At 40.4% G+C, this 23,842-nt stretch overlaps 1 protein-coding gene across 1 annotated transcript in view; it reads left to right on the forward strand.

Moving 5' to 3' along the window:
• LOC130144861 (AF4/FMR2 family member 3-like) overlaps positions 1 to 23,591 on the forward strand; it is a 43,967-nt gene extending 20,376 nt beyond the window's left edge. Inside the window, exons 6-12 of the mRNA XM_056329087.1 lie at positions 10,271 to 10,334; positions 12,990 to 13,126; positions 15,137 to 15,208; positions 17,537 to 17,630; positions 21,740 to 21,789; positions 21,926 to 22,140; positions 23,470 to 23,591. Coding sequence (XP_056185062.1) covers positions 10,271 to 10,334; positions 12,990 to 13,126; positions 15,137 to 15,208; positions 17,537 to 17,630; positions 21,740 to 21,789; positions 21,926 to 22,140; positions 23,470 to 23,591 — 754 coding nt within the window. The remainder of the gene's footprint in view (positions 1 to 10,270; positions 10,335 to 12,989; positions 13,127 to 15,136; positions 15,209 to 17,536; positions 17,631 to 21,739; positions 21,790 to 21,925; positions 22,141 to 23,469) is intronic.
• The last annotated feature ends 251 nt before the right edge of the window (positions 23,592 to 23,842 follow it).

The raw sequence follows: 23,842 nt of genomic DNA on the forward strand, positions 1-23,842 counted from the left end.
GTGATAAATGTGATTTCTCTGGCAGGCATCTTCAATAAAACTGTTTCACCTTTTCGGAGAGAGATACAATTAAACTGTTTGTGTATAGTGCCTTCCATGTAGAATGTCCCCAAGCAACTTGTGGCCCATTAAAAAAAAGCAATCTAAAAAGCCAAATAAGATAAAACACAGAATCAAATATGTCTTAATTTGCCCTTAAAACCCAGAAATGGTTAAATGCCTGTTGTGCTAACTAGAGGAGGGAGATTTTCATGTACAGCTGTCATCCACAACTTGTATCTAGGAAACACCACCAGAATACCAGCTATATTAGACCTTGATTCTGAAATTACTGTGCAAAGAAGTCACTGAAATGTAGCAGATTAGACCGGCTGCAAATGTTAAATGTCAACAAAGTTGACTCACTTGTTAGAAGGATCAGATTAAACATGGCAGCCAGTGTCTTTCAAATTCATATAGTACCACAGCAGAGGATTTGAAGAAATGCAAAACAGTAGGTCTAAAATTATGTAGTAATCCTAATGGCAGCTTTTGTCCAAAATAATGCCTATGAAGTATTTCATCTCATAATCCATGAAGTTCTGAATTACTGTAATCCAGCCATGGTTTTAAAGTCTTCATTTTAATCAGACTTTATAGTTTTTAAGAGACTAAATCCCTTATATTTGATTTAAAACAGCAACTAATTTTTTTTACCAATCAGTGTCTCTTTGCTTTATTCTCAATTTATTTTCTCCAGATCATTGACAGCAGCTGTCACTAGCAATAAATTGGAACACAAGTAGGTCAATAAAAAGTGTATCTTGCTTGGCAGAGTGCTGTATACACATACATTGCAATATAAGAGTAAATATAGCTAACAGTCTTCAAAAGGCAGGCAAAATCCTACTTCCTCTGCTTTGCCATTGTTTACTGCCTGCTCTAAATACGCTTCAAGGTACCCAGCGTGCCACATGTATTAAGCGACATCAATGCTGTTGCCAGTGTTAATTCTTAATAAGATGTCCTGCATTTTTGGCCATTTCTGACTCCATGAAGAGAACATTTTCAAGGCAACATAATAATGCTTCAAGCCAAATTCAGTCCTGCTGTAATTTCACTGAATGATAGAATTCCCAATAAATGCATTTAGGAACAAAGTCTGTTGTCCTTGAAGTGATAAGCACAGGCATGCTGTGGGTGCCTGAGGGCACAGTCCCACAGCCTCCTCAAAATGCTGCATGTGTGGCATAAAAAAGAGCAGAGCATACCCAGCTTCTCATTTTCCCTTATGGCTAAATCAGAACATGGTCCCCAGGATTATTTTCTCACTTGCATTGTGGATTACCCTTTCAAATTGGGGGGTCATGTTTCTTCACTTATATTTATTTTCCTTTTTTTTCTGGACTTATAGGAGCAAGATAATACAGCTTCTTCAGCTTCTTCAGCTTTTTTCTTTTTAATTCATATTTTGTTGAATGTTTGTTCCACCTTTATGGATTTAGGTGCTACACACACACACCAGCTTTACATTGTCCAAGGCACATATCCTGCTGTGAGACAGCATTCCTGTGTTTGTCAACCAGTAAACCATATACCCAAAAAATATTCAACCTGTAAAGGTGTTAAGCATAGCACTTATAAAGAGCTCAAAAGATAACTTCTTGTCGCATCTCTTTAGTTTGGCTTGAACCCCAAGTCTGTCCTTTTCAGTCTCCTCTTCCTTGTTCTTCTGCCTCAGAAAGGAAAGGAAAAGGTGCTCTTGGGTTGTGACTCCTATACATCTGGAAGTCATCTCACTTTGCATTGCTCAAAATGCCTCAAGGACTCCGGTCTTCTGAAGTATGTAGACAGACTTGTGTAGTGCTGAGCACATCCTCAGGAGCACAGTTAAGGAACAGAGCTTGGCTCCTCTTTCTTCGCATCAGCAGTCTAAAAAAATAACTGGTCAGATAGACTAACATCTACTACGCTAAGCTCCTCAGAAATTCATATGCTTACTTTGAACTGCTCCCAGCTTCTTGGCTTTGGGGGATTTCAAGACTTTATATGCCCATCCCATTCTTCCACTCCTTCCCTTCTTACTTGTGGAACTGAATTCTTTCATGTGTGCGCTGCCCATCAGAAAATAACATTGGAGGTATTAGGCAGAAGACACTACCTCCCATGATTAGATAATGAAGCTGCCTGCTCTCTGCAAGACAACCCACCCCCTTTCTTTTTGGGGACACTTTCTGAGAAGTTCATCTGGTGGGAAATGGATGCCTAATCAGCTTTAGCAGGAGACTCTCACAGGGTAAAGAATTTATGGCCACTGTTCCCTGCCATCAAAGAAAAGCCATAATTGTGGACCTTTATTGAATTTACAAGCTACATCCATGCCCCTCCTCTGTTCCTATAGGCAAGTGGTCCACCACTGCTTATTATAGGTTTGTATGAATAAACTGGCTTCACTCCCTAAAACAAAGAACACACACTACCTCCTGAGAACAGTCCCTGACCTGTGCTGTCTCCCAGCTGTGCCCAGGCATTGTCTAGGACTGAGCTCAAAACTATGCCAAGGAGAATATTAGCAATTAAACAGCATGGATGATCAAACGACAGAGCTGGTATGCTTACCCTGATTACTTCACTTGCAGACATAGCCAAGGAATGGTTTTATTAGCAGACTCAGATCTGAAATAGCCTCTGATAATTTTGCCACTCAGGAAAGAGGATTTGTTTGCATCAATTGATTTTCATGTGCCTTTTTCTTACTCTGCAGCTTAACTAGAAAATACCTTTAGTCCACAATGGATCATAACAGTGACCGGGACAAGGCTCTTCTAATCAGGCTCAGCAAACTCTCCTCCAGGTCCTGGCAGCAGAGCTGAATCTCTCAGACAGCAGAGTACAGTCTCTCCCACCAGTCTCTCCCAGTCTTTACTCACGTCCATCAAAGCTGGGTGCCAGGTAGTCCCTCCTCCCAGAAACATCTTTCTGCCTTTGTTTTTCAGCTGCCTTTTGAGAATTCAAGGTGTGATTCCATTGTATTTTAAAGCAATATAGAACTGGAGTGCTGTGGCCCTGCCCTCTCTCCCTAGGTCTGACTGTAACGGCTTTCACCCCACCTTTGACATGAATTATTTGATTTCAGAATATCTATTTAACATACATTGAAAGAGAAACAATTGTAGTTTATCTGCAAGGATGTAATATTTTCTCCCTCTGCTCTTAATACAGAAACTCAAGTCAGTATTGTTAATACTGCTTTTATTCCTCTCTCTTCACTTGTACACTTTGCCCTTGTATGTTTTAGTCTAGATTCTGATTTCAAATGGATATGTTTAAGTCATACATCTGGGTCATGCCCAGGAATTTGTAGTAGATTTTGACTCCTTCTCATGGTCTCTTGTATTCCATTACATTGACATGGTTAGTGTGGGGGATTTTGCATTTTTGCCAAAATAGGAACCCCCACTTATTTTATTCTTCTTCATTTCACTTAAATTAGATGCCAGGCTTTAATTCTGTCTGCTATTTTTTGCATCATTAACTCCCTCTCTAGGTATCTGTACTATTCATCTATTCATCTAATCTAAGCTTTTGACCTTGTTATACTAAGCCCAATAAGATAGTAGTTGTGTAGTTGTGTGACTGAGAAAATTTTTCTTACGTTTGGCCTGACTCCAATCAGATCTTTTGTTCATGTCTTTCTGAAATGCCTACAGCTCTATGTAAATGGGTCACAAATACTCTCTCTGCTCTCTTCACTTGTGTGCTCCCCTGCTGAACTTCCCAGACCTGCTGGGTCTGCCACAGTGAGCATGAGACTCCTGTAACTGGCTACTCACCTTGTACAGTGCCATGGGCTCTCCCCCACCCTGTGTGCCACCACGTGTGCCATGCCCCAGACACAGCAGTGCCAGCTCCCATAAAAACAGCATTTATTTTAAGTTGCGGAAAGGGCAGGGGGCCATGATACATCAGGGAAGAACACTATTTTGTACAGTAATACCTGCTCAGCTCTATCCTTTATCCCCAAGATGACCACCCTTATCTATCACCCAACATGTCAGACGTGCTCCTGACACATGTCCCAGTATGAAACGGCAAACAAGCTGGGCTGTACACACCTACCTTTCACCTTACATGGCTTTCTTGCTCTTACAAGATCTTCTTCTCTTCCTGGACTGAAAGTTCAGGGCCTACTAGCACAGCTTCAAAACTGGACGTGGGCTAACCCTGGCTATACCAGTTTCTTCTGATTTGCTCCTAGCTCTGATCAAATTTTAAAAAGTCATATTTTGCTGTTCTACTCCTTTCCAGAACACCCACTTTTTTAGGGTCTAGATTACTAAAGTTGTGAAACTGGTCCTATATTTAGAATTATGATTTAAGCTGCTTTTATTACATGCAATTGTTGTACACTGAGGAAGCACTAGTTTGCTTTTTTATAGCACTTCAACAGCATTATCTCTGAAGGGTATTAAAATATGCACTTGGCTACATTTATGATGTTTAATTGAACTTTTATTAGTTTTTTTTAATGTATCCTCATAAAGCACCATACCACAGTAAGAAATAATGTACAAGCGGTAGATTATGTAAATGAAGCAGAAAATGCTATAGTTTAGTATTTAGTTCATATAAAATATAAAAATTAGATGAAAAATGTGGTTTTGAATGCAGTTATAATTAAAATTGTATATTGGAGTCTAAGCTACACCGTACTCTGTAAATACCAGCGGCTGCTCTGAGTTCCAAGGAGATTATGTTGCAGTAGATGCTGATAAATTACTGTACAAAGTAAGGCTTTATTGATCCACTTTGTTTGATTCTCTTCCCTTTTTTTTACTGCATGAGTTTACATTTTTGTAATTATCTGCTAAACTGGAGTAAATTAAATTCAGAGAAGGCAGCAAAAAACAAAGGTGGCAGAGATGCACTGTAATGACATAGAGCTAAACAGGATGACAGAAACATATACACACACAAGCATTTCACCTGGGTAATGGTAATACCACTCTTAGGAGCTCAACAGCCCGGAAATTCTGAAAGGCTGCTTCTGGAAGGGGAGTAATTACAAAGCCCACAGCCATCTCACCTCACGCTGGGATCCCATGCTACATAACAAGCAATGGAAATGCTGTCTTTCCTGCTGGTTTTCGACAAGCTCCCAGAGAAAGTGATGGCAAGGCGACTGAGAGAAATTCTGGACAGTAGCGGATTGTTTGATAAATTTCATCCTGGATTCAACCACAGCCATGCTACTGAGGCTGCCCTTGTCAAAGTCATAAATGGTTTGAATGCCACTGCTGAAAAGGAAGCCTGGCCTTGTTTGTACTATCAGATCTAGCCATAGGGGGGTTATTCTGTAAAAGGCTGGATTCTGTTGCAGTGCCTAGGTGACTGGCTAGCGTTGACTGAGAATGCGTTGAAATGGTTCCAGCAGTACTTGATTGCTTTCCCCAATCTACATAGTAGGGTAAATTCTCCTCGAGAGCAGCCAGTTTCACATAATGACACTTGATCCCAGGGAGAATTCACCAGCGGCCTGACTTAGTTGGCACTGATGCTTTACACTCTTTCTCTTGCCTTTCAGAGAGATATATGACATGCATTAGAGCAGTGTATTAGAGCTCCTTTTTGGCTTTGTCGAAGAGGACTATATTTCTAAAAGTACCAACAATCAGATATTCAGAAACAAAAGACTTCCTTGTGCAGTCAAAATTATTAATAGAGATAAAACACTTGTTTGTACCTGTTAATTTGAAATCAGACTTCTTTTTAATTTTATTTTTTTTTAAAGAGGCCCAAATTCTGTTTGTAAATCTGGAGTGACAATACTGACACCAATAGATAGATACAGTTGTAAATAACTTGAGGAGAATCTGACTCAATTGTCCAAAAAACAGAGGTCACTGAATAATATTCCATGGGACATTGGTTTACATTCATGACCAGTAAGCCTAACAAAGACACTCCAGTGACTCTTCTGCTACTCACATCTACTCCAGTTCGACCAGTAGTCTGGTACCATTTTAATCCTATAGATTGTAACCTATAGAACCTATAGAAAATAGAATTTTTCTCTATTCTTTCTTAGGCTGTAGTGAGGCTGTGACCTGCAAAGGGATTGCAAACCTTAGATCAAAGACCTGAAAAGGGTTTAGCCACAGATCTTTCTGAATGCCATCAGTGGGAAAACAGATTTCCTTCTTCTCAGGATGCCTCTCATCAATATAGTATCTGAAATTTGCATCCAATGAGATCACCTGCAAATTCTCCAGTCTGATATTATCAACAATGTAACAAAACAGGCCAAGCTGTAGAGGAAAATTGGGTGGACCCTTGTGTTTGTAACAGATATAGGTTCTCAGAACTGTAATTTAAGCATCTATAAAATCAGAATTTGATTAACAATCTTGTGTGAACCTCATAGATACAAAATGTGCAGTATGCAAAAGAGCTATCCTGACTAATAATTTATGCATGAGCTTTCTCATGTGTCTTCATACGTCCATGAGCTGAGGTAACCTGTTATCTTCAAGAAGCCTATAGAAGAGGGTTTTTTTACTGTTTCTTCACTTCATGACATAATAATTTAAACTAGTATACTGGATTTAAAAAGACGAATTATGTTCATGTGCAGAGAGAACCTAAACAAAATTGAATCTGAAGCCTTTCTCATTGAAATCAGAAAATAATTAAATTCAAGCATATCCTAATTTTGTTACTAAAATGATATAAGAAATATATGCAAAGTATGTAAATATACATTAAATCTATAGGACATTTCAGCTTTCCATTTTCACCCAATGTGCCCATTAGTAATCTGAATAGGAAGTTTATTAACATGTAGTGATAAATTGGAGATAATATTTCATTGATGGCATAAAGAGATCAGAATTTGACTTGGTGTGTTTATTAACACTATTGAACAAGGTCTGTTTAAGAAACCAGAAGAAAACATACCCTATCCATTTTTTTCCAATTAATCTTAATTTCTGTTAGGCATGCCATGATTTGTAAATCAATCTTATATTTTTCCTATGGGAATACCTAAAAATTCACATTGAGAATATATATGCTTTGCTTTAAAGTGGCCTTTTAATGGTTTCTTTTTTATATTAGGCTTCCCAAAAAACAATTGGACAATCCAATGACTTCATTTTTTGCATGTTGCATTACGGTTAACCAACCCATAGAGGGGCCCTTAAAACAGGCTTCTCAGTTCAGTAATGCGCATGCCTCTTCCTAATTCCCTTATTGCTAATCATAACTAGGGAGAATAAATCCTGCTACGAGTTGAAAACCATTTTACAATTAAATTATTTATAAGAAGACCATAATTACATGTGTTATCTCACTTCATTTTTACAGTCTCTTACCATGCTTCAGACAAGCAAATTAGACATATAGTCCTGGCTGATATATGGGAGGGAATGTTGCAAAGGACATATTGTAATGACCTGAGTTTGAAAGGATCATGTAAAGGTTCATCACTTCTATCATTTCAGAGAGAGGAGCCATGAGACCACTGTTTTGTTGATTTGCTCTGCTTTGCTTTGCTTTTTGGCACTTCCTAGTAAACCCTCTTACCTAGGTCATTGCACAAGATGAAGAAAGATGGGACCTAACATATTTTAGGAATTCTTTCAGTGGTTCTGAAAACATACTTATTTTTCTATATAAAGCTAACACTGTTTCAATGTCTAATATATCATAATATATAATATAATATAATATATCATAATTGACCAAGACCAAATCCAGATGGTTCATACTACTAAGATAATGTTAGCATCTTGCTGGACACAGGAAGAATTTGCAGCTGCAGTAGATTATGAGATACTGGGACACAAACCTGTCTGCAGTCCCTTTGCTGATCTACTGGATAGAGTGAGCTGGGGAGAGATTCCACTCTGATGAAGAACAGTATTTTAAAGAAAATAGGAGCAAAGGAACTTTGCTTTCTTTTTCTTCATATCAACAAGATTTTTGGGGCAGAGCTCATTCAAAATTATCAAGATTTTGAATACTTCCATCTAGTGATATTTAGCCTTCCTCCTCTTCAAAATAAGGTTGACTAACCTTATGTAATAATTAATAATTACATAAACCTGATGTAATTAAATGTCCTTGAAACTGTGTGCATGTAAGTAGAAGGAAACAGAGTAACTTGAAACTGTGTGCATGTAAGTAGAAGGAAACAGAGTAAGTAAGCGCACTGCCAAATAGCCTTATGGTATCGAGGAAGTACGTATGGCTCTCCTCTTCTGTCAAGAGGCTCCCCATTGCTCCCACTGATCTCAGTTATGGATCTGAGCATTTTCTTGCTGGTATCAGCAAAATGTTTTTGCTCATCCATCCCACTGATTTCAGGTTTTAGATCTGTATCTTCTCTGACTGACGCAAAACATTTTTTTAAACACATGTGCTGAGAAATCCCAATTTAAAAAAAAAAAACAAACCAATCAACAATTACTTAGGAACATGTACTGGTTTGGGCTGGGATAAAGTTAATTTTCTTCGTAACATCTCTTATGGTGCTGTGTTTTGGATCAGTGACCAAAACAGTGTTGATAACAAAATGTTTTAGCTATTGCTGAGGAGTGCTCTCACAGCCTCAGTGCCTTTTCTGTTTCTCACCCCACCAGCGAGCAGGCTGGGGGGCACAAGAAGTTGGGAGGGGACACAGCTGGGACAGCTGACCCCAACTGACCAAAAGGATATCCCATGGCATATGACGTGTTCAGCAATAAAAGGTGGGGGAAGAAGGAGGAAAGGGAACATTCAGAGTGATGGCATTTGTCTGCCCAAGTCACCATTAAGCATGATGAAGCCCTCCTTTATGGGAGATGGCCGAACACCTGCCTGCCGATGGGAAACAGTGACTGAATTCCTTATTCTGCTTTGCTTTACCTGTAAGTCTATCTCAAGTTTTCTCGCTTTGACTCTGATTCCCTCCCCTTCTCTCCCACTGGAGGGAAGAGAGTGAGCAGCTGTGTGGGGCTGAGCTGCCTACCAGGTTTAACCTACAACAGATGCTGAGTGGTGATAATACCATGTCATTTACAACACCAAGTGCTTAAAAGCATGCATGATGAAAGCATCAGAAATCTTACTCTGACTACTCAGGAATATCTCATTTTCATTAGATAAGGGCAAAGGGATGACACTCCATCCAACACTAAGAAAACTATTTTGCAAGGCAAAACTTCCTTTTCTGAGATGAGGATATGGCGGTAACCACAGTATAAGCTGAGAAGAACCAGGACATGGTTTTGCTGAGTTAAGAAAGAAGGCGGCCATCTCGCACATATATGAGACTGGAATAATCTGCAGGGTCAGGAAATGTGAAGACTTTTATGAGAGGCAACAATTGAAGATGCAAGGTTGTGGCCTGAAATGACATGGCAAATGGCTGTCCTCCACAGTGACGTGGAAAGGTGCAAAAGCGAGAGGCTGTGGGAAGAGATGAGGAAATTTGCTTCAGCCATGAGGAGTTCACAGAGGTGGTGACCAGACATTACCAAGGAGACATCAGTTTGTATGGAAGTGGATAAGTCTGGATCAGAAACAGACATAATTTCAGCGCAGAGACAGCAGTTGAATTTATGCCCTGCAGTCAGTAGGTCAGGTAGGTTAAGGAAGGGATAGTGTCTCTGAAATCTGTTTGAGGACAAATCAGTGGAGAAATTGGCACGAGCAACACCAGTGGAATTGCAGCAGGCAGCCCAGCACCGAGCCACAGATGAACTCCAGGCAGCAAAAGTAAACAGCACTCTCAGCGTGCTTACAGATAAGAGGGAGAAGGGGGGTGAGATGGTAGTTGTGGAGGCAGGCAGGTTCAATGTGTGTTTTCAAAGTGGAGAGATTAAACACACACTTGGTTTTAGAGGAGGGAGAAGCCAAGGCAAATGACAACATACAGAGAGGAGCAGAAAAAGAAGAAAGCAAGCACTAGGGAGAGGACAAGATGGAATAACTTGTTCTGCTTAACACTTGTATCTGTATTGCAGATCAAAACTGCACTAATTTGGGAAGCAGTTTATATAATCCATAAAAACACATTTTATTAGCTTTTTTTGCTTTGAATCACTGACTTCTAAAGAATGAGAACAGCTATAAATGCTACTGTCTCCACAGGCAGCAATTTGGAAATAGAAGATTCATGGTTACGTGATAAGTGTATTTTCTTCATAAAAAAATGTTTGCAAATCAGGTTTAAAATAAGGGGAAAATAACTTAAAAATATTCTGCACTTCAGAAAATAATAAAATGTCTTCTTATTTTCCCCTGGTAGGCCACGCAATGCAGATTACTTTATGCAGGAAGCTAAACGGAAGAAGCATAAAGCAGATGCAATGGTGAGAACATTTTCTTTCCAGTTATGTTGCTCCAAATTATTTTTGTAATGCAGTTTCTTCATCAGTGCAGTATTGCTGGGGTAATTATAAAATCTATTATAAGGATGGCTAGGCTTGTTAAATTAAGAAATGTTTATATAATCAAATGTTCATAGCCCAATAAACTATGACTTAACAAATAATGACTTACTGAGATAAAGGCCTGGATAAATAAAACTTTCCATTTATTCCTTTGCTTTAATTAGTAACTATAGTAATGGAAGCTGTTTAAGGGATCCACATTCCTATCTTCTCAGTTTAACTAGCTGGCTAGGTCCTATAATTGTGTCACCAAATTTGGTCTGGTGGCTGAAGTATCTGTACTGTTTTTAAAGAGCTTTGGCTCTTCAGTGCCAAAAGAATGCTGGTTGCACGGCAGACATTTCCTAACACAACCAGAAACGCATAAAGATTCTGCAAAATCCTAGAGGAACACCTTGCACACAAAGGACTGTCGCAACAAACAGATTCTTGTCCATGGCTTTGACCTGTCTAAAAATGTGGCCAGCAAGAAAAAGGGGAATCCAGCATTGTATGGAGAATTAAAGAAACGCTTGTCATCCCAAACAAATGGGTGCAACAAATTATGCAGTGCTCCAGAAGAGCTCCGCTTAGCCATCTCTCAGCTTTCTCCAAGGCTACGTTTGTTCAGCTCTATGAATAAGCTAGCACAGCCTTAAAAACATTAGGCCTCTGGGATGGCAGACGCGATAAATGGAATGGGACCCTGCATCAATATGGCTATCTTGCAGGTGGGAGTAGCTGCAGTCCTGCCTTGCTCTGTCCGACACACTTCGTTGTCAGAGCAGCAGGAAATAAGAAAGGTAGCTCAGAGCCTCTGTTCCTTCACCTCTTTCTCTCAGCTGTGCAGAATGTAAAAAGGCCAAGGAAGCAGAAGCAGGCCCTTAATTTAGGACACTAACACTGAGTTTTACACTCTACCTGAGTTTATTAGCGCAAATTTCCATGGTTTATTCAGTTCCATATTACTCTAAAGTGAGTCTTAAATCAGAAAATATTGCAGAGCAGTATAAATGGTGCATTTTAGTGTGTTGCTTTAAACAGAATGGAAAAGATCACTTAATATGCAAAGGAAATTCTTAGCCTGAAATGTTTTTATGGTAGACTCCCAAGAAACAGGAGGTGCAAGCATTATTCTCTGCTGTGCCACAAGTTTCCTGCATGAAAGTCTCTTAGGCACAGTTTAAATAGCCTCCCATCAGTACTAGGTGATTGAAATATTCTTCGCATTCTGCTTCCCTGCACAGTGGACCAGCACCTTACTTACACCTCATGAATCTCCCCTTGCAGGTACTTCCTTTCTCTCCTTGAATATGTAGGGATCCTGGAGGAATTGCCATATTTCCAAAGTGCCTCCAAGGCTCTTTGAATCACCTTGCTGGCCTGGATACCTCCTACTTCGGTGCTGCAATACCTAACATAGGCACTTAGAGTGAGCAGCCTGAAAATTACTCTAAGTCTCTCTGCTCCTTAGTCCCCCAGCTGTGAAACTGGGGTAATAGCACTTCCACCTGCACAAGAGCGTCAGGGAAAGAAATATAATAAAAAGTTTGTGAAGTTCTCCCATATGATCGCAATGGGAGTCGTATAAGAACCTAAAATAGATTGAAGCCAGTGTGCCATTCCAAAGTTACTATTTAAAATCTTTATCCCTTGGAAAAGAATAAGGTCCATTAACCTTTCACTGTGTGCATCAGATTTCAACCAAATGCATCCACTCCATTAACGGGCTTTATGTACCGCAGGAGTTCTGATTGAAGGAAAAAGAAGTCAGAACAGAGAGGTATTAGTATGATTCATCTCTGTCCACATCGAAAATGAAATTCTGAGGGCAGATAAGTGGTATGTAAGTGTACACATATGAACATTATGTGCACATTTGCATATACACCATCACTGAAAGTATATATATGCATATATATCCATATAAGTACACAAGTACACAGAGAGTCAAAAAGTACTGGAAAAAAGAAAAAAAAAATGGGACAAGGAAGGACGATGGCAGAAAAAGCTGAGGGAGCAGAGCAGTCCCTGAAATAGGAGGAGGATATAGAAAACAAATTCCTGCCAAGAGAAGAGTATGGTCAAGCAGTGCTGAAAATAGCAGGGATAAAGAAGACATAAGAACAGACATGAGCCTTTGAATAAGAGTAGTCAAAGTATTTAATTCTCATTCCCTTGTGTCAAGATAATCATTACCTTTCTTTGCTAAGCGATGAAAACTATATTTGCAAAGATGTGTGAAACCCTTCTTAATGAAAGCTGGAACGAAAGGCCTGAAGAGTTTGTGGGATTTCCAGCACTGGAAGGAAGCTCTGATAAACATCTGTCAGGAATGTCCTAGGCAGAGTTGATTGTTCTTTGGACAAAGATGTGGACCAAATAACATCTCATAGCCTTTTTACGCTCTACTTTCTGTACCTTATGATTTTTCACTGATGCACAGGGTTTGAGGGGTTTTAGCTTTTTCTTAGGAAAAATCATGATTATGAAGATATACCAACTTCTGGCAAGTTTACAGTTTATGTTGAGGAAAATGTAACCATAACTTGATGATTACACTATTTCTCTGTGTCCTTATTTTTTTCCCTCTAGGTGGAAAAGTTTGGAAAGGCACTGAATTATGCAGAAGCAGCACTATCATTTATTGAGTGTGGAAATGCAATGGAACAAGGCCCAATGGAATCTAAATCCCCTTACACAATGTATTCAGAAACAGTTGAACTCATCAGGTAGGAAGGGAGGAGATGACCTCAGGGGTTACTCTGTGCAAACATGCTTATCTACATTATCACATAATTTCCTAGATAGAGTAAAAGGCAGGAAGTGATGTCCTCCCAAGTGCCTGGTCAGTCATATGTGATGTGTATGTATTATCTGTGATTTCTATGGAAATTAAATCGGGAAACTATGTAGAATGCAAAAAAGAACCCCAAAGCTTTTCATATTACTTGAGTTGCAAATTACTTCATTTCATGATATAAGTCCCATGCTACTCAAAAGAGAAAAATAATAATATATAATACCAAAACATTCATAATGGAGTGGTAGTTTGCAAAATGTTGTAACATGTTTAAGACTGCAGTTTTAAGGTTACCCGAAAGAAGATGTGAGCAGTGATAGAAAAATGGACACTCAAGGTCCATTTGGTGTATATCCTCCTACTGTAGCAAATGGGCTCACAAAAGCAGTCCAGCTCACACTAATGCTGCCCCTGCATTTGGGCACCTTCACAGTTCTCCAAACAGGACAGTCTAGAATTCAGACCCACCCGCAGTCCCTATGAAGAAAGTTTTACTCTTAAGTCCTTTTCTCTGTTACCGTTGGTGCTAATAGTTAACATTAGTGACAGTGACAATAGAGAAAAACAAAGGTCAAAATCATTCCAGCAGCTCAGTGACCCTCTCCACAAGACAGCCAGCCCGCCCAGCCACACTAGCAGAGAAAGCTGCACTGTCAGTGACCGTGGCATCATTCCTCAGGACAATCAATCACACAATTTTCATCAGGACTAAGTTTATAGAAAGTAAAACATTTTGATTTTTAATCGTACTGATAATGAAGCAAAGCTTCTAAAACAATTGCATTCTTTTGGACTTAGTGTTGATGTGAAGATTTTCTTTCATGTTAACAATTCCATTGGCATTTTATTCCACTTAAGGCTGTCTTCTCATGCATTTCGTGGATTGAGGCCAGCTTTCTAACTGGAAGGTTATTAAACAGATTTTATTTTTTTTTTCAGTAAGAGAGTATAGTACATTCTGTCTCTGCAATTCTTCCCTTCTTTTTTCCAAATGGTAGAAAGCTCTTTCTTTGCCTGCCCCATCTTTTTGCATAGTAGTAAACGTATGGTCCTAACTTTGGAAATGAATTTTGCTTGCAGATCCATAGCTTTCAATAATGTGTGTAGCTGTGGTTGTGTGTTAGTGTGAATTGCTGTTGATCTCACTTACCGCAGCTCAGAAAAATAAGTGGTTTGCTAGGTATGCCTGTTGAAACAAAATGTTCATACCAAATCTTTGCACAGACACCAGAATTAAAGTTTGAAAGTAAAGATAAGAAAAAACACAAGCAGCTAATTATGGAGAACAGGTATTTTCTGGTAACGAGCCTGGAAGTGCTGTGTGTTGTCCTAACCTTATCCATTGTTCAGGTATTCAGCTGGAAGCTGAGATTTACAGAAACTAATTTGTGATTGCATAGCACATACACTCTTGAAACAGCAGTGCTACCTCTGTGGATGTTTAATATTTATAGCATTTGAATGTAATGTCATATGAGCAAAAATAGCTCTGAGCCACATGTTTCCCACTCTGCTGTGCTCTGCTTGGAGGAGCAAATCTGGGTAGACACACTCAGAGCTGGCAGGGTGAGGGCAGCACCAGCTTCAAGGCAGGCTGTCTGCCTTCAAACGCTGTGAAAGCCTTTCTCTGTGAACTCTGTAACCAGGTCTCCACAGCAGCAGAGGTTATTTCGGTAGGACAGCATCACCTCAGCAGCTAGGCTCCCCTCTGGACTGGAGGATGTTCAAGGGAGTTACTGCTGTTTAAAAAGGTGCCGGGAGGCACTGCTAATGGCAAAAGAGCTCTGAAACACAACCAGAAAAAGCACATATATGTCTGGTAACTTGAGCAAATATGTATAAGGGGGCAGATTAAATGGCACGGGCCAGCTTAGCTCTCTGACCAGTGATATAAAGCTGTCTCAGTTAACTCACATTGGATTTTTTCCTTTTGCTAAAGGTATGCAGTGAGACTAAAAACCCACTCAGGCCCCAGCGCCACACCAGAAGACAAACAGCTGGCAGCATTATGGTTAGTAGATCAAGAATTCCTCAAAAGGCTTCTTTTCTGCAGCAAGCCAGTTCTTGAAAATCAGATGCTGGATGCAGCCAGATAGGATTATGTTGTCTATTGAAATTAAGAGAATACTTTGTGCTCTGGGAAGGCCCAGCCCTTGTATCGCTGTAGCAGGTCTGCATTCTGTCTCTGTAAATAAGCAATTCATACTTATTGGCTGTGACAGGTCAGCTATGGTATGTCAGCGTAATTAATTTTTAAATGCCTGATGGTTTGTTGTTTTTATGACTGATATACTTTTGTACCAATAGCTCGGTAATTTCTTTTGTGGCTGACATTTTAGGCTCAATAATCATAAGTTATATTTACATTATATGAAGGGAGATATGGTGATGGTGATAATTAAGGCTTTTGGAGTACCTTCTAAATTGAGATTTCTAGCTATATATGCACGCACCTTAGATTCTATAGGATGATTGCTGATTGCTAGTAAAATACTAAAATGTTATTAAAATCAAATTTTAATTTAATATCTATGTAGTTAATACATAAAATACCTATTATGTGGTTACTGATTCTCAGTAAGTGGACATTTACAATCAGCAAGTGTGTTTTTAACATCTATTAACCATCTGTTAAAAATCCAAATTAAATGCATCTTTAGCCTCCATAAATAAGGACTCCTAATTAATCATTTGTATAAAAAAGAAGAAAATATCGAGATGCATTTTCTTTTTAAATGCCCTTTCTTTGTCACCGGTTTGCTGTGCCATCGGGAGGAGCACAGAATGCGTTAATGGCAACTGCTTTAAAAACGCTTAGGTGGGAAAATGACTAAAGAACGGCAAAAAAAAAAATAAAGCCATATTACGAAGGGTTGCTCAGAACTGTCAGAGCGCTTCGGTGTGTGCGGAACCACATCCAAATTCACGGAGCTGCTGCATCTGTTTCAGCAGAAAGGTCAGCGAGAGGGAAAGCAGACGGTGCCTTCTCTGGGCGATGAATAGCAATCTTAACTCACCGTCTGCCAGCGAGCAGATGAGCTGACACCATTTGCATATGTGCTGTACCTGTGAAGGTGACAGAGTGAGAGTTATGGTGGCTGCGAGGCCACCGCATCCCCCGGCTGTTCCCAGCGCCCGCCGGGCAGGCTGCCAGGCAGCCGGCGCGCCCCGCTCCGCTTCTCCTAGGGAGAGACTGCCCTCCAGCGGCCAAAGGCAGAAATTCACCGTCTGCTTTCAGGACCCGAGGCAAACGGGCTGAGAAACCCTGGCTGGGATTTTTTTTCCAAGAGCAATTTGCTAATTCGAGGGGGCTGCTGAGGTCTGGGCAGCTCCTGGGCACGGGGAGATGGGGAGCGCTCTGCGCTCCCAAACTCAAAGCACCTTCTGGTGCTTCAGTTCGGCTCCGAGACTAAATACTGCTTTTAAAAATAAGGCCTCTGCTGCCAAAGGAAAAGCAAAACACAACAGATTTTTGCTTCAAAAACTGTGTTATTGTGGGGCAATCCCACACTTGCCAGTCAAAAAGCTTGCTGGGGTGGTGATTCTTGGTTCAGAAAATAGACCGGTACACCTAAAGCCAATAGCAAAGAGTTTGTGTCCCCTGAATGCTGCTTATCAGTTATTGTGAAGTATAATTATAGTTAATAGCTATTACTCTTATTTAATTACATAACACTGAAGGTGCGTGGCACTCTGCAGACTAATGAGGACCATGGGAGCAGACAGTTCCAGTACAGCACGTTGAGGTTTTCAGCCAGCTGCTGGTTCCCTCTGGCCTCCAGGCTCCAACACAATCTCCATTCTGGCTTCCCACAGAGGAGTTTGGCCAGTGAAATCTGGGCAAGTCTGAGGTTTCCCAGCCATCTCCAGCTGCTGGAAGACACCACTGCGTGTACACAAAATACACCCATTGTAAATCTAGTTCATTTTACAGGCACCCCAAAAGACTGCCTTTGCATTTACAAAAAGAAATACAAAAAAATGTGTGTGCTGTGTTCCAGGCCTGTAATGACCTTTTCATGGGAGAGGCCTTTGGTCAAGTGTGCAGGCTTCAAGTCAGAGTCAAGGCCTGGGTACCCAAACGTGGAAACCTTTCTGAGTATAATTTGTTTAGTACCTCACTGGTAGCAGCTGTCAGTGTGACCCGTCCTGGCTGCAATACCTAGCCTTGCTCATGAATCCACGGCAAAGTGTGAAGTACTGTAAAAAAATGGTAATAAAAACTGTCAGAAATGTGCTGTCAGCCTTTCAGTCTGTGTTAGTTTAAGAATTTAAGATAATTCATTGGGATTTCTTTTCAGGGGACACACTTTACCTTCTGCTTTGCTTTTTGTTCTAGTTACCGCTGCCTGGCCCTTCTGTACTGGAGGATGTTCCGACTCAAGAGAGACCATGCAGTCAAGTATTCAAAAGCTCTTATTGAGTATTTCAAGGTACATTCTTTATGGCATATTTTTAGATCAGTATGTCATTATAGGAAATACAGCATCTTACTAAAACAGCAGCTGTGCTGGGCTTAGGTCTTTCCCTGAGTAGACAGTAGGGTTTTACCACAGACTCCCATGGCAACACCTGGTGTCTAGTCAGTTCTGTTGTCTTCACTAGGCCTCCTCTTTGCAAAATACACACCACGTCCCCTCACAAAGGATAAGAAATTTATTGTACTAACAAACAGGTATTTTCAGGTTATTCTTGGTCAATTGGCTAGTGCTGTCTAGCTCTGTGGCAAATAGGTTTTGCAGATTTTGCTCTAAGAATCCTCTCCAGGATTACACTTCCCACTAGGCTACCTGTGAGTTGAAGACTTTGATCTAGATCAGTCGTCAGCTGCAGGGCTTCCACTTAGCATCAACAGGGAGGCTAGTGCAGTGGGACCTTCTTACCCAAGGAACTGGCAAACAGCCTACACTGACTTCAGTGGGAGTTGTACAAAAGCATCAGATGGCAACCAAACCACCTGCCATGTGCCTGACACAGCACTGCTGGTTCACCCTTCCCACTTTGCTTCACCTGCTACTGCTTCTGTTCTCCAGTCTCTTCTAGGTCCAAACCCTGGTTATTATGACTAAGACAGGAATAAGGAAGTCATTAAAAGTATTTTAACGTATTTTACTTGACAGGCAACCTTTCCTTGGGAAGTATCTCAAGAACAAAACAGGTGGAGCTCACCTAGGAGTCAGTCAGTCCAGCATTTGATTTACAAACACAAAATTAGCCTTTATCATTCTAATTAAAAAAAAAAAAAAGCATACAAGTTCTTTAAGACAACCTATTTTGGGGACCTGAACAGCTGTTTGCCTCTGAACACATCTGTTGGGGCTTTTTTTGCAGAAGGAGGTACCTTGAAATGAAAAACATCCATCCTTCGACATTTTGTTAATAAAAAAAAAAAATCAAATACAAGCACAAATGCTCATGACCGGATTCTGAACACATGAAGACAGTGAAGGAAATTGACAGATCCGTTATTGTCAAACTGAAATTGAAGTCATTGTAATTGCTTCTAAAATTTTAGCAATATATAATTCAACACGTTATGTTTCTCTAACAATGACTTGATTTCAGGGGAAAGAAATATGTGCCTATTACAGTACTTTATTTTTCTTTACCAGTTCAGAGAATACCTGCATTAAGAACAGGATGGTCAGGCTCTCAACCATGTAAAATGTCTCGTACTAGCAGACAGAAACTGTTTCACAGTAAACGTAAAATGGACTTACACTCTGCTGTAGTCAAGATGAGCTTGTTTTTTTGCAGAGCTCCTGCTGATATAATGATAGCGTAGTTTCACATTAGAAAGTATTCTCACCTTTGAAAGTAAAAATGGGGAAAAAATCCATTTTCTATAATTTTCTGTGGAAAACAAGCCAATTCTCCACTCATTTCATATTTGGTATCTAAAAGCTTTCAAAACCAAGTGACGTGAAATGCTGACTGCATTAAGAACTTCCACATATATTATCAATCAAAGAAAGATTTTAAACCTCGTCACACACATTTGCAGGGAAAATTAGACACATTTCTTTTAGAAAAGAAAAAATGATTATTTAAATCTCCTTTTAAGTATTTTATTTCCATTATAAAAAAAATACTGCAAAATAAGCCACAGATATTCAAGGGACAGACACATTTGAGAGCATAAAGAAACCAGGAGAATGGGTAAGCAGAGTTGGATAAGAGGTGGTCTCTTACAACATTACGCTCTTTCAAATCCCTACCCCCACCTTTCTGGTGCAGAACTGAGAGGAAGCTGGAGCAATACACCTAAAACTTGAGAAAAAAGGTATGGAAAGTTGTGAAGTAAGGCAGAGGCTAGTTACATTTATAGCAGAAGTATCCCTGACTCCACTTTGATTTTAATATTTTCCTGCCTCCAACTCTGTAAGTATATAACATGTACTCAGTTTCCATTACACTAGAAAAATGAAGGCCAGTAGTTGAGACAGATCAGAAAAGAAAAGGGAAAAAAAGAAACTGTTCTGTAAGAGGAACAAATGTCGAGGATTCCCAGGCTGGTTCTGTTTAGGATGGCAAGAGCTTTTCATTTTTTTCCTTTCACACCTTAGCCCTTCCTGCTAAAAACAAAAAGAAGGGGGAAAAAAAAAAGAAACTGAAGGAAGAGGCCCCTTTGTTACACTGCAAGGCTTATTTTTCATACCACTTACCTGGGATGTAGAAGGCCCAGTGCCAAAAGGTAGGAAGAATGCCAGGGCACGTACAACACTGACGTGATCACTGCTAAAATACAGCCAGTGTTGGTGTGCACATGAAGGATGTGGGAACACAAGAGGCAGTTCAGAGAACACATCAAAACTAAGAAAACAAGATTTTTGAAGAGAGTCTCAGGAGATGTGTCCAGTTTACTGCAGAACAGGTTAAGAGAGGATGTGATCATTGTGTATATGGAAATAGAGCTGATAGTACCAGGCAACATGCAGTTTTTCTGGCATTGGACCAACAAAATCCAAAAGCTAGTACTGAAGTTAAGAAAATTCAATCTTGAAACCCTGAAACAGAATCTGTTTTTTCTAACTGAGAGGCCTGCTAAACGTTAGAACAGGACACAGGAGAACAAGGAGGATAAATAGTGTCTTAGGATTTATATATTACTAGCTATCCTTTTTAAAAAGAGTAAAATAAAATACATTTTTAATGTAATTTAGCTTCTGGTAAAAGTTCCATGACTGGTGGCAAAGGGAAATTACAGACTGAGTGTCCTGGGGGATTACTCCTGGCCTTTAAATCCATGAAGCTCTGAAGCCCCTTTTTTATCTTTTTTTCCTTCCTAAGCCATGGGAGAGCGAGAGGTTTTGTACTGCTGTTAATGTTTTTAACTCCTGCAGCTTGCAACACCTGCAGCCTTGCATTTCAATAATATCCATAGACAGATCCTGAGCTGCAGGACTTCATCGGTCTCCTGTGGTTGTCCAGAAGGGAAGGTTGTTCTCAGCTCACAATTACCTGCTTGTATGGTTTCAGGGGAGAATGTGAGGAGGTCGCTTTCTTCTAAAGAATCAGAGACTGGCCATTGCTGAATATGAGGCTGTGGATGGCACGGCCTAGAGAAGTTTTGTTTCTCAGACTTCTGGTTTTCACATCCTTCTTTCTCATAGGCCCAGGATTAAATCAGCCACTGCACTTGGGATAGGGGAGGAGTTTTTCCACAGGTCAAATGGGCAGGAACCTGCCGGTAAATTCCCACCAGTTCTTGCAGATTAACTACTAGAATCATTTTAGCCTTTCAGTTTCCATCATTGCAGACACCTGAATTTCTCCTGCTCTGTAAACATAGTGCTTGTACAAGGTAGTCTTTCCTCAAGCAATGAAATTCCTTAGCCTAAGCACAGTGCACCAGGGAGAGTCTTAATGACCACAGGTATACAAGAGGTCACATTAAATGATCTAATGTCCCCTTCCAGGGACTTCTGGGGAACCCTTCAGCTAGAAAAAATCACCAGCCTACAAGGGCAGTCTCTGATCCTGTGAATGCTGCCATATTCAGATTGAGGCGAACAGCTCCAAGAGGAGCAATTGTGAAAGAGAATCTTGAGCCTGGTGCTTGAAACACCCATCTCAGCTGAGGGAAACTCAGATTCGCATCCCTGTGGTCAGCCAGGCTGAGCAGACTTGCAGAGCCTTGCAGGTCCTAGGGAAATGACATCTGTCTTTGAGGGCAGGAGAGTGGGAGGAAAACCTTGTTTTCTCTATCACAAGAGATTCCAGCCTAAACCTCACAGAGTTCTGGCAGCAATTTCTTCTGAACGCCTAGGATTTCTGGGAAAAGTTTCCATTTCAGCTAACATGTTTTCCTAATTGGCCCCCATCCCAGTGTGTTTAATAGACTGTGATTTGTGTCTGTGCTGCAGCATTGCTTCATCACAGCACCAAACTAGGCTGAGTGGGTTTATTACATCATGAGACTTGAATACTTGTATCTATGCAAATTTTTCTTTAATTTTCTTTACTTTTATACTGTTTAATGTTCTTCATTTTGTAGTCTTATATAAATTATATGCATTGTTAAATACTTTTTCCTTCACAGAATTCATCAAAAGCTGCCCAGAATCCGTCTCCTTGGGGTGCCAGTGGAAAGTAAGTCACACAGAAACTTACATCAGATTGGCAGTATGTACAGAAAATTGTGTTTTCTTACCTACAGTGTGTTCTGATTGTCTCATGTTTTTAATTCCAACACCTTTTAAGTAACTGTATTGACATCTGTTTCCAGGAGCACAGGAACTCCATCACCCATGTCCCCTAGCCCTTCTCCAGTCAGCTCTGTGGGTTCCCAGGGGAGCACAGGGGCCCCTTCTCCATCTCCTATCATCAGCATCCCGCAGCGCATTCATCAGATGGCTGCCAACCACGTCAGTATCACCAACAGCATCCTGCACAGCTATGACTACTGGGAGATGGCTGATAACCTGGCCAAGGAAAACAGAGGTGAGTGAGTCAAGGCAATGGACTATTGCAGAAGACTGTCACATGATTTTGATCAGGAAAATAACTATTTTGGCAGGAATCCTGACTGCAAGGTAGGACTGCAGAGGTGATTTTTTCTTCAGTCTGCTCCTAGTCTGTTCCAAAATGGCCCACACCAGCAATTTTGATAGCTGTCTCAGAAGCATTTGATTTTTTTCTTTATTTGGCTGGTCAGGACTGGTGACAGACAGGTCACAGGCATAGCTGTGGGCAGCATTCACTGCCATCTGTGTCATTCTGGAGAGAAAGGTTTGTGGGAAGCAAGGCAGCTTCCTACTCCCCAAAGTCGTGGAGCTGGATGTGATGCACTTATCCAGACCAAGTCAAAAAGCAGGAGCACCCTTCCTTTCTGCAGAAGGAATGAACAGCCCCTGGCCCTCCCCCCATCTGAGCAGACACAGATGGGAATGAGGGGCCTCACTCTCTCTTCAGAGAAAACTTCTCTCAGCTGAACTGGTTTCCATAAGCAATCGCCTCGGCATCTGAGTTGATGGTAAAGTATTCCTTGGTTTTCAGGTTAATTTCTGTATTTAAGGCGGGGGCAGGATTCAAATCAAAATGAGGACACCTAAGTGTAGGTGCGTATGTATGAGTTGTGGGGGCTCACTGCAGCTGATAGAGCTTTGTTCAATACAAACAGCAGAGTTCAGACAGCTGTTCAGTTCACCCTGAAGGGGAGGCGGGGATACAATTCAGTTGCCTAACCATAGCTGCCAAATGCCATTTGAGGCATCCTTACCTACACTGCCACTCCAGAAGCCTCCTGTACATCCTGTGTTAGATCTGCCAGTTCAGACTATACGTATCAACTGCCTAAGAGCATCTCAAATGGGCGCTACATCCCTCTAAGTAGGCAACTGAATTAAATCCCTAGTGGTTAGTTTCCTTAGGCTGGGTGGACCATGTTGTACAGGCCTTTGTTTCTCTGTCATGGTAGTTTAAATGTCTAGCATATGTACAGCTAGACACTTATGTGTAGACTTTTTGATTTAAGTTGTCCTTAATCTAAAAATAAATCTTGCCGAGCATCTGTTTGCTTTATCAAGACTCAATGGAAATTAATGAAAAGCAAAGCCAAAGAACTCACTGTTTTGTTCTTTAAAAAGAAAATTGTTGTGCGTCAGCCTGTAAGATCATAAACCACAGGGCTTTAAAATTAATCTCACCAGCACTAAACGTTCATTCCTATGAAATGTTCAGCTTGACTCAATTTGTAAGAGAATAAAATCTATTAAAGGGTGGCAAATACAGCTTCACTCTTCTGATGCTGAATCTTTTTTATTTCTGTAGATTTTTTTAATGACCTGGATGCATTGATGGGACCTATCACTTTGCACAGCAGTATGGAGCATTTAGTTCAGTATACTCAACAAGGACTTCACTGGGTGCGGAATAGCGCTCACTTGTCATAATGACTGTGTGCCATTCACATGGACAGTATTCCTTTCATGGATAATTCAGTTATTCTGGACACTGTGCTACAGAAATAGTCAACCACAGCATTGATCCAAACAAAGGTGAATATTTCTTCAATACTGAGCAAAATTTTTCTGAACGTAGACATGTATGTGTGCATATATACAGTATACAATGATGTCTCTTCAGGATTAATTGTTCTATACCACTCTCCAAACATTTTCATACATTAGAAATACTGGAAAGA

This window comes from Falco biarmicus, chromosome 2 (genome assembly GCF_023638135.1).
Source record: "Falco biarmicus isolate bFalBia1 chromosome 2, bFalBia1.pri, whole genome shotgun sequence".
In the NCBI taxonomy this organism is placed as follows: Eukaryota; Metazoa; Chordata; class Aves; order Falconiformes; family Falconidae; genus Falco; species Falco biarmicus.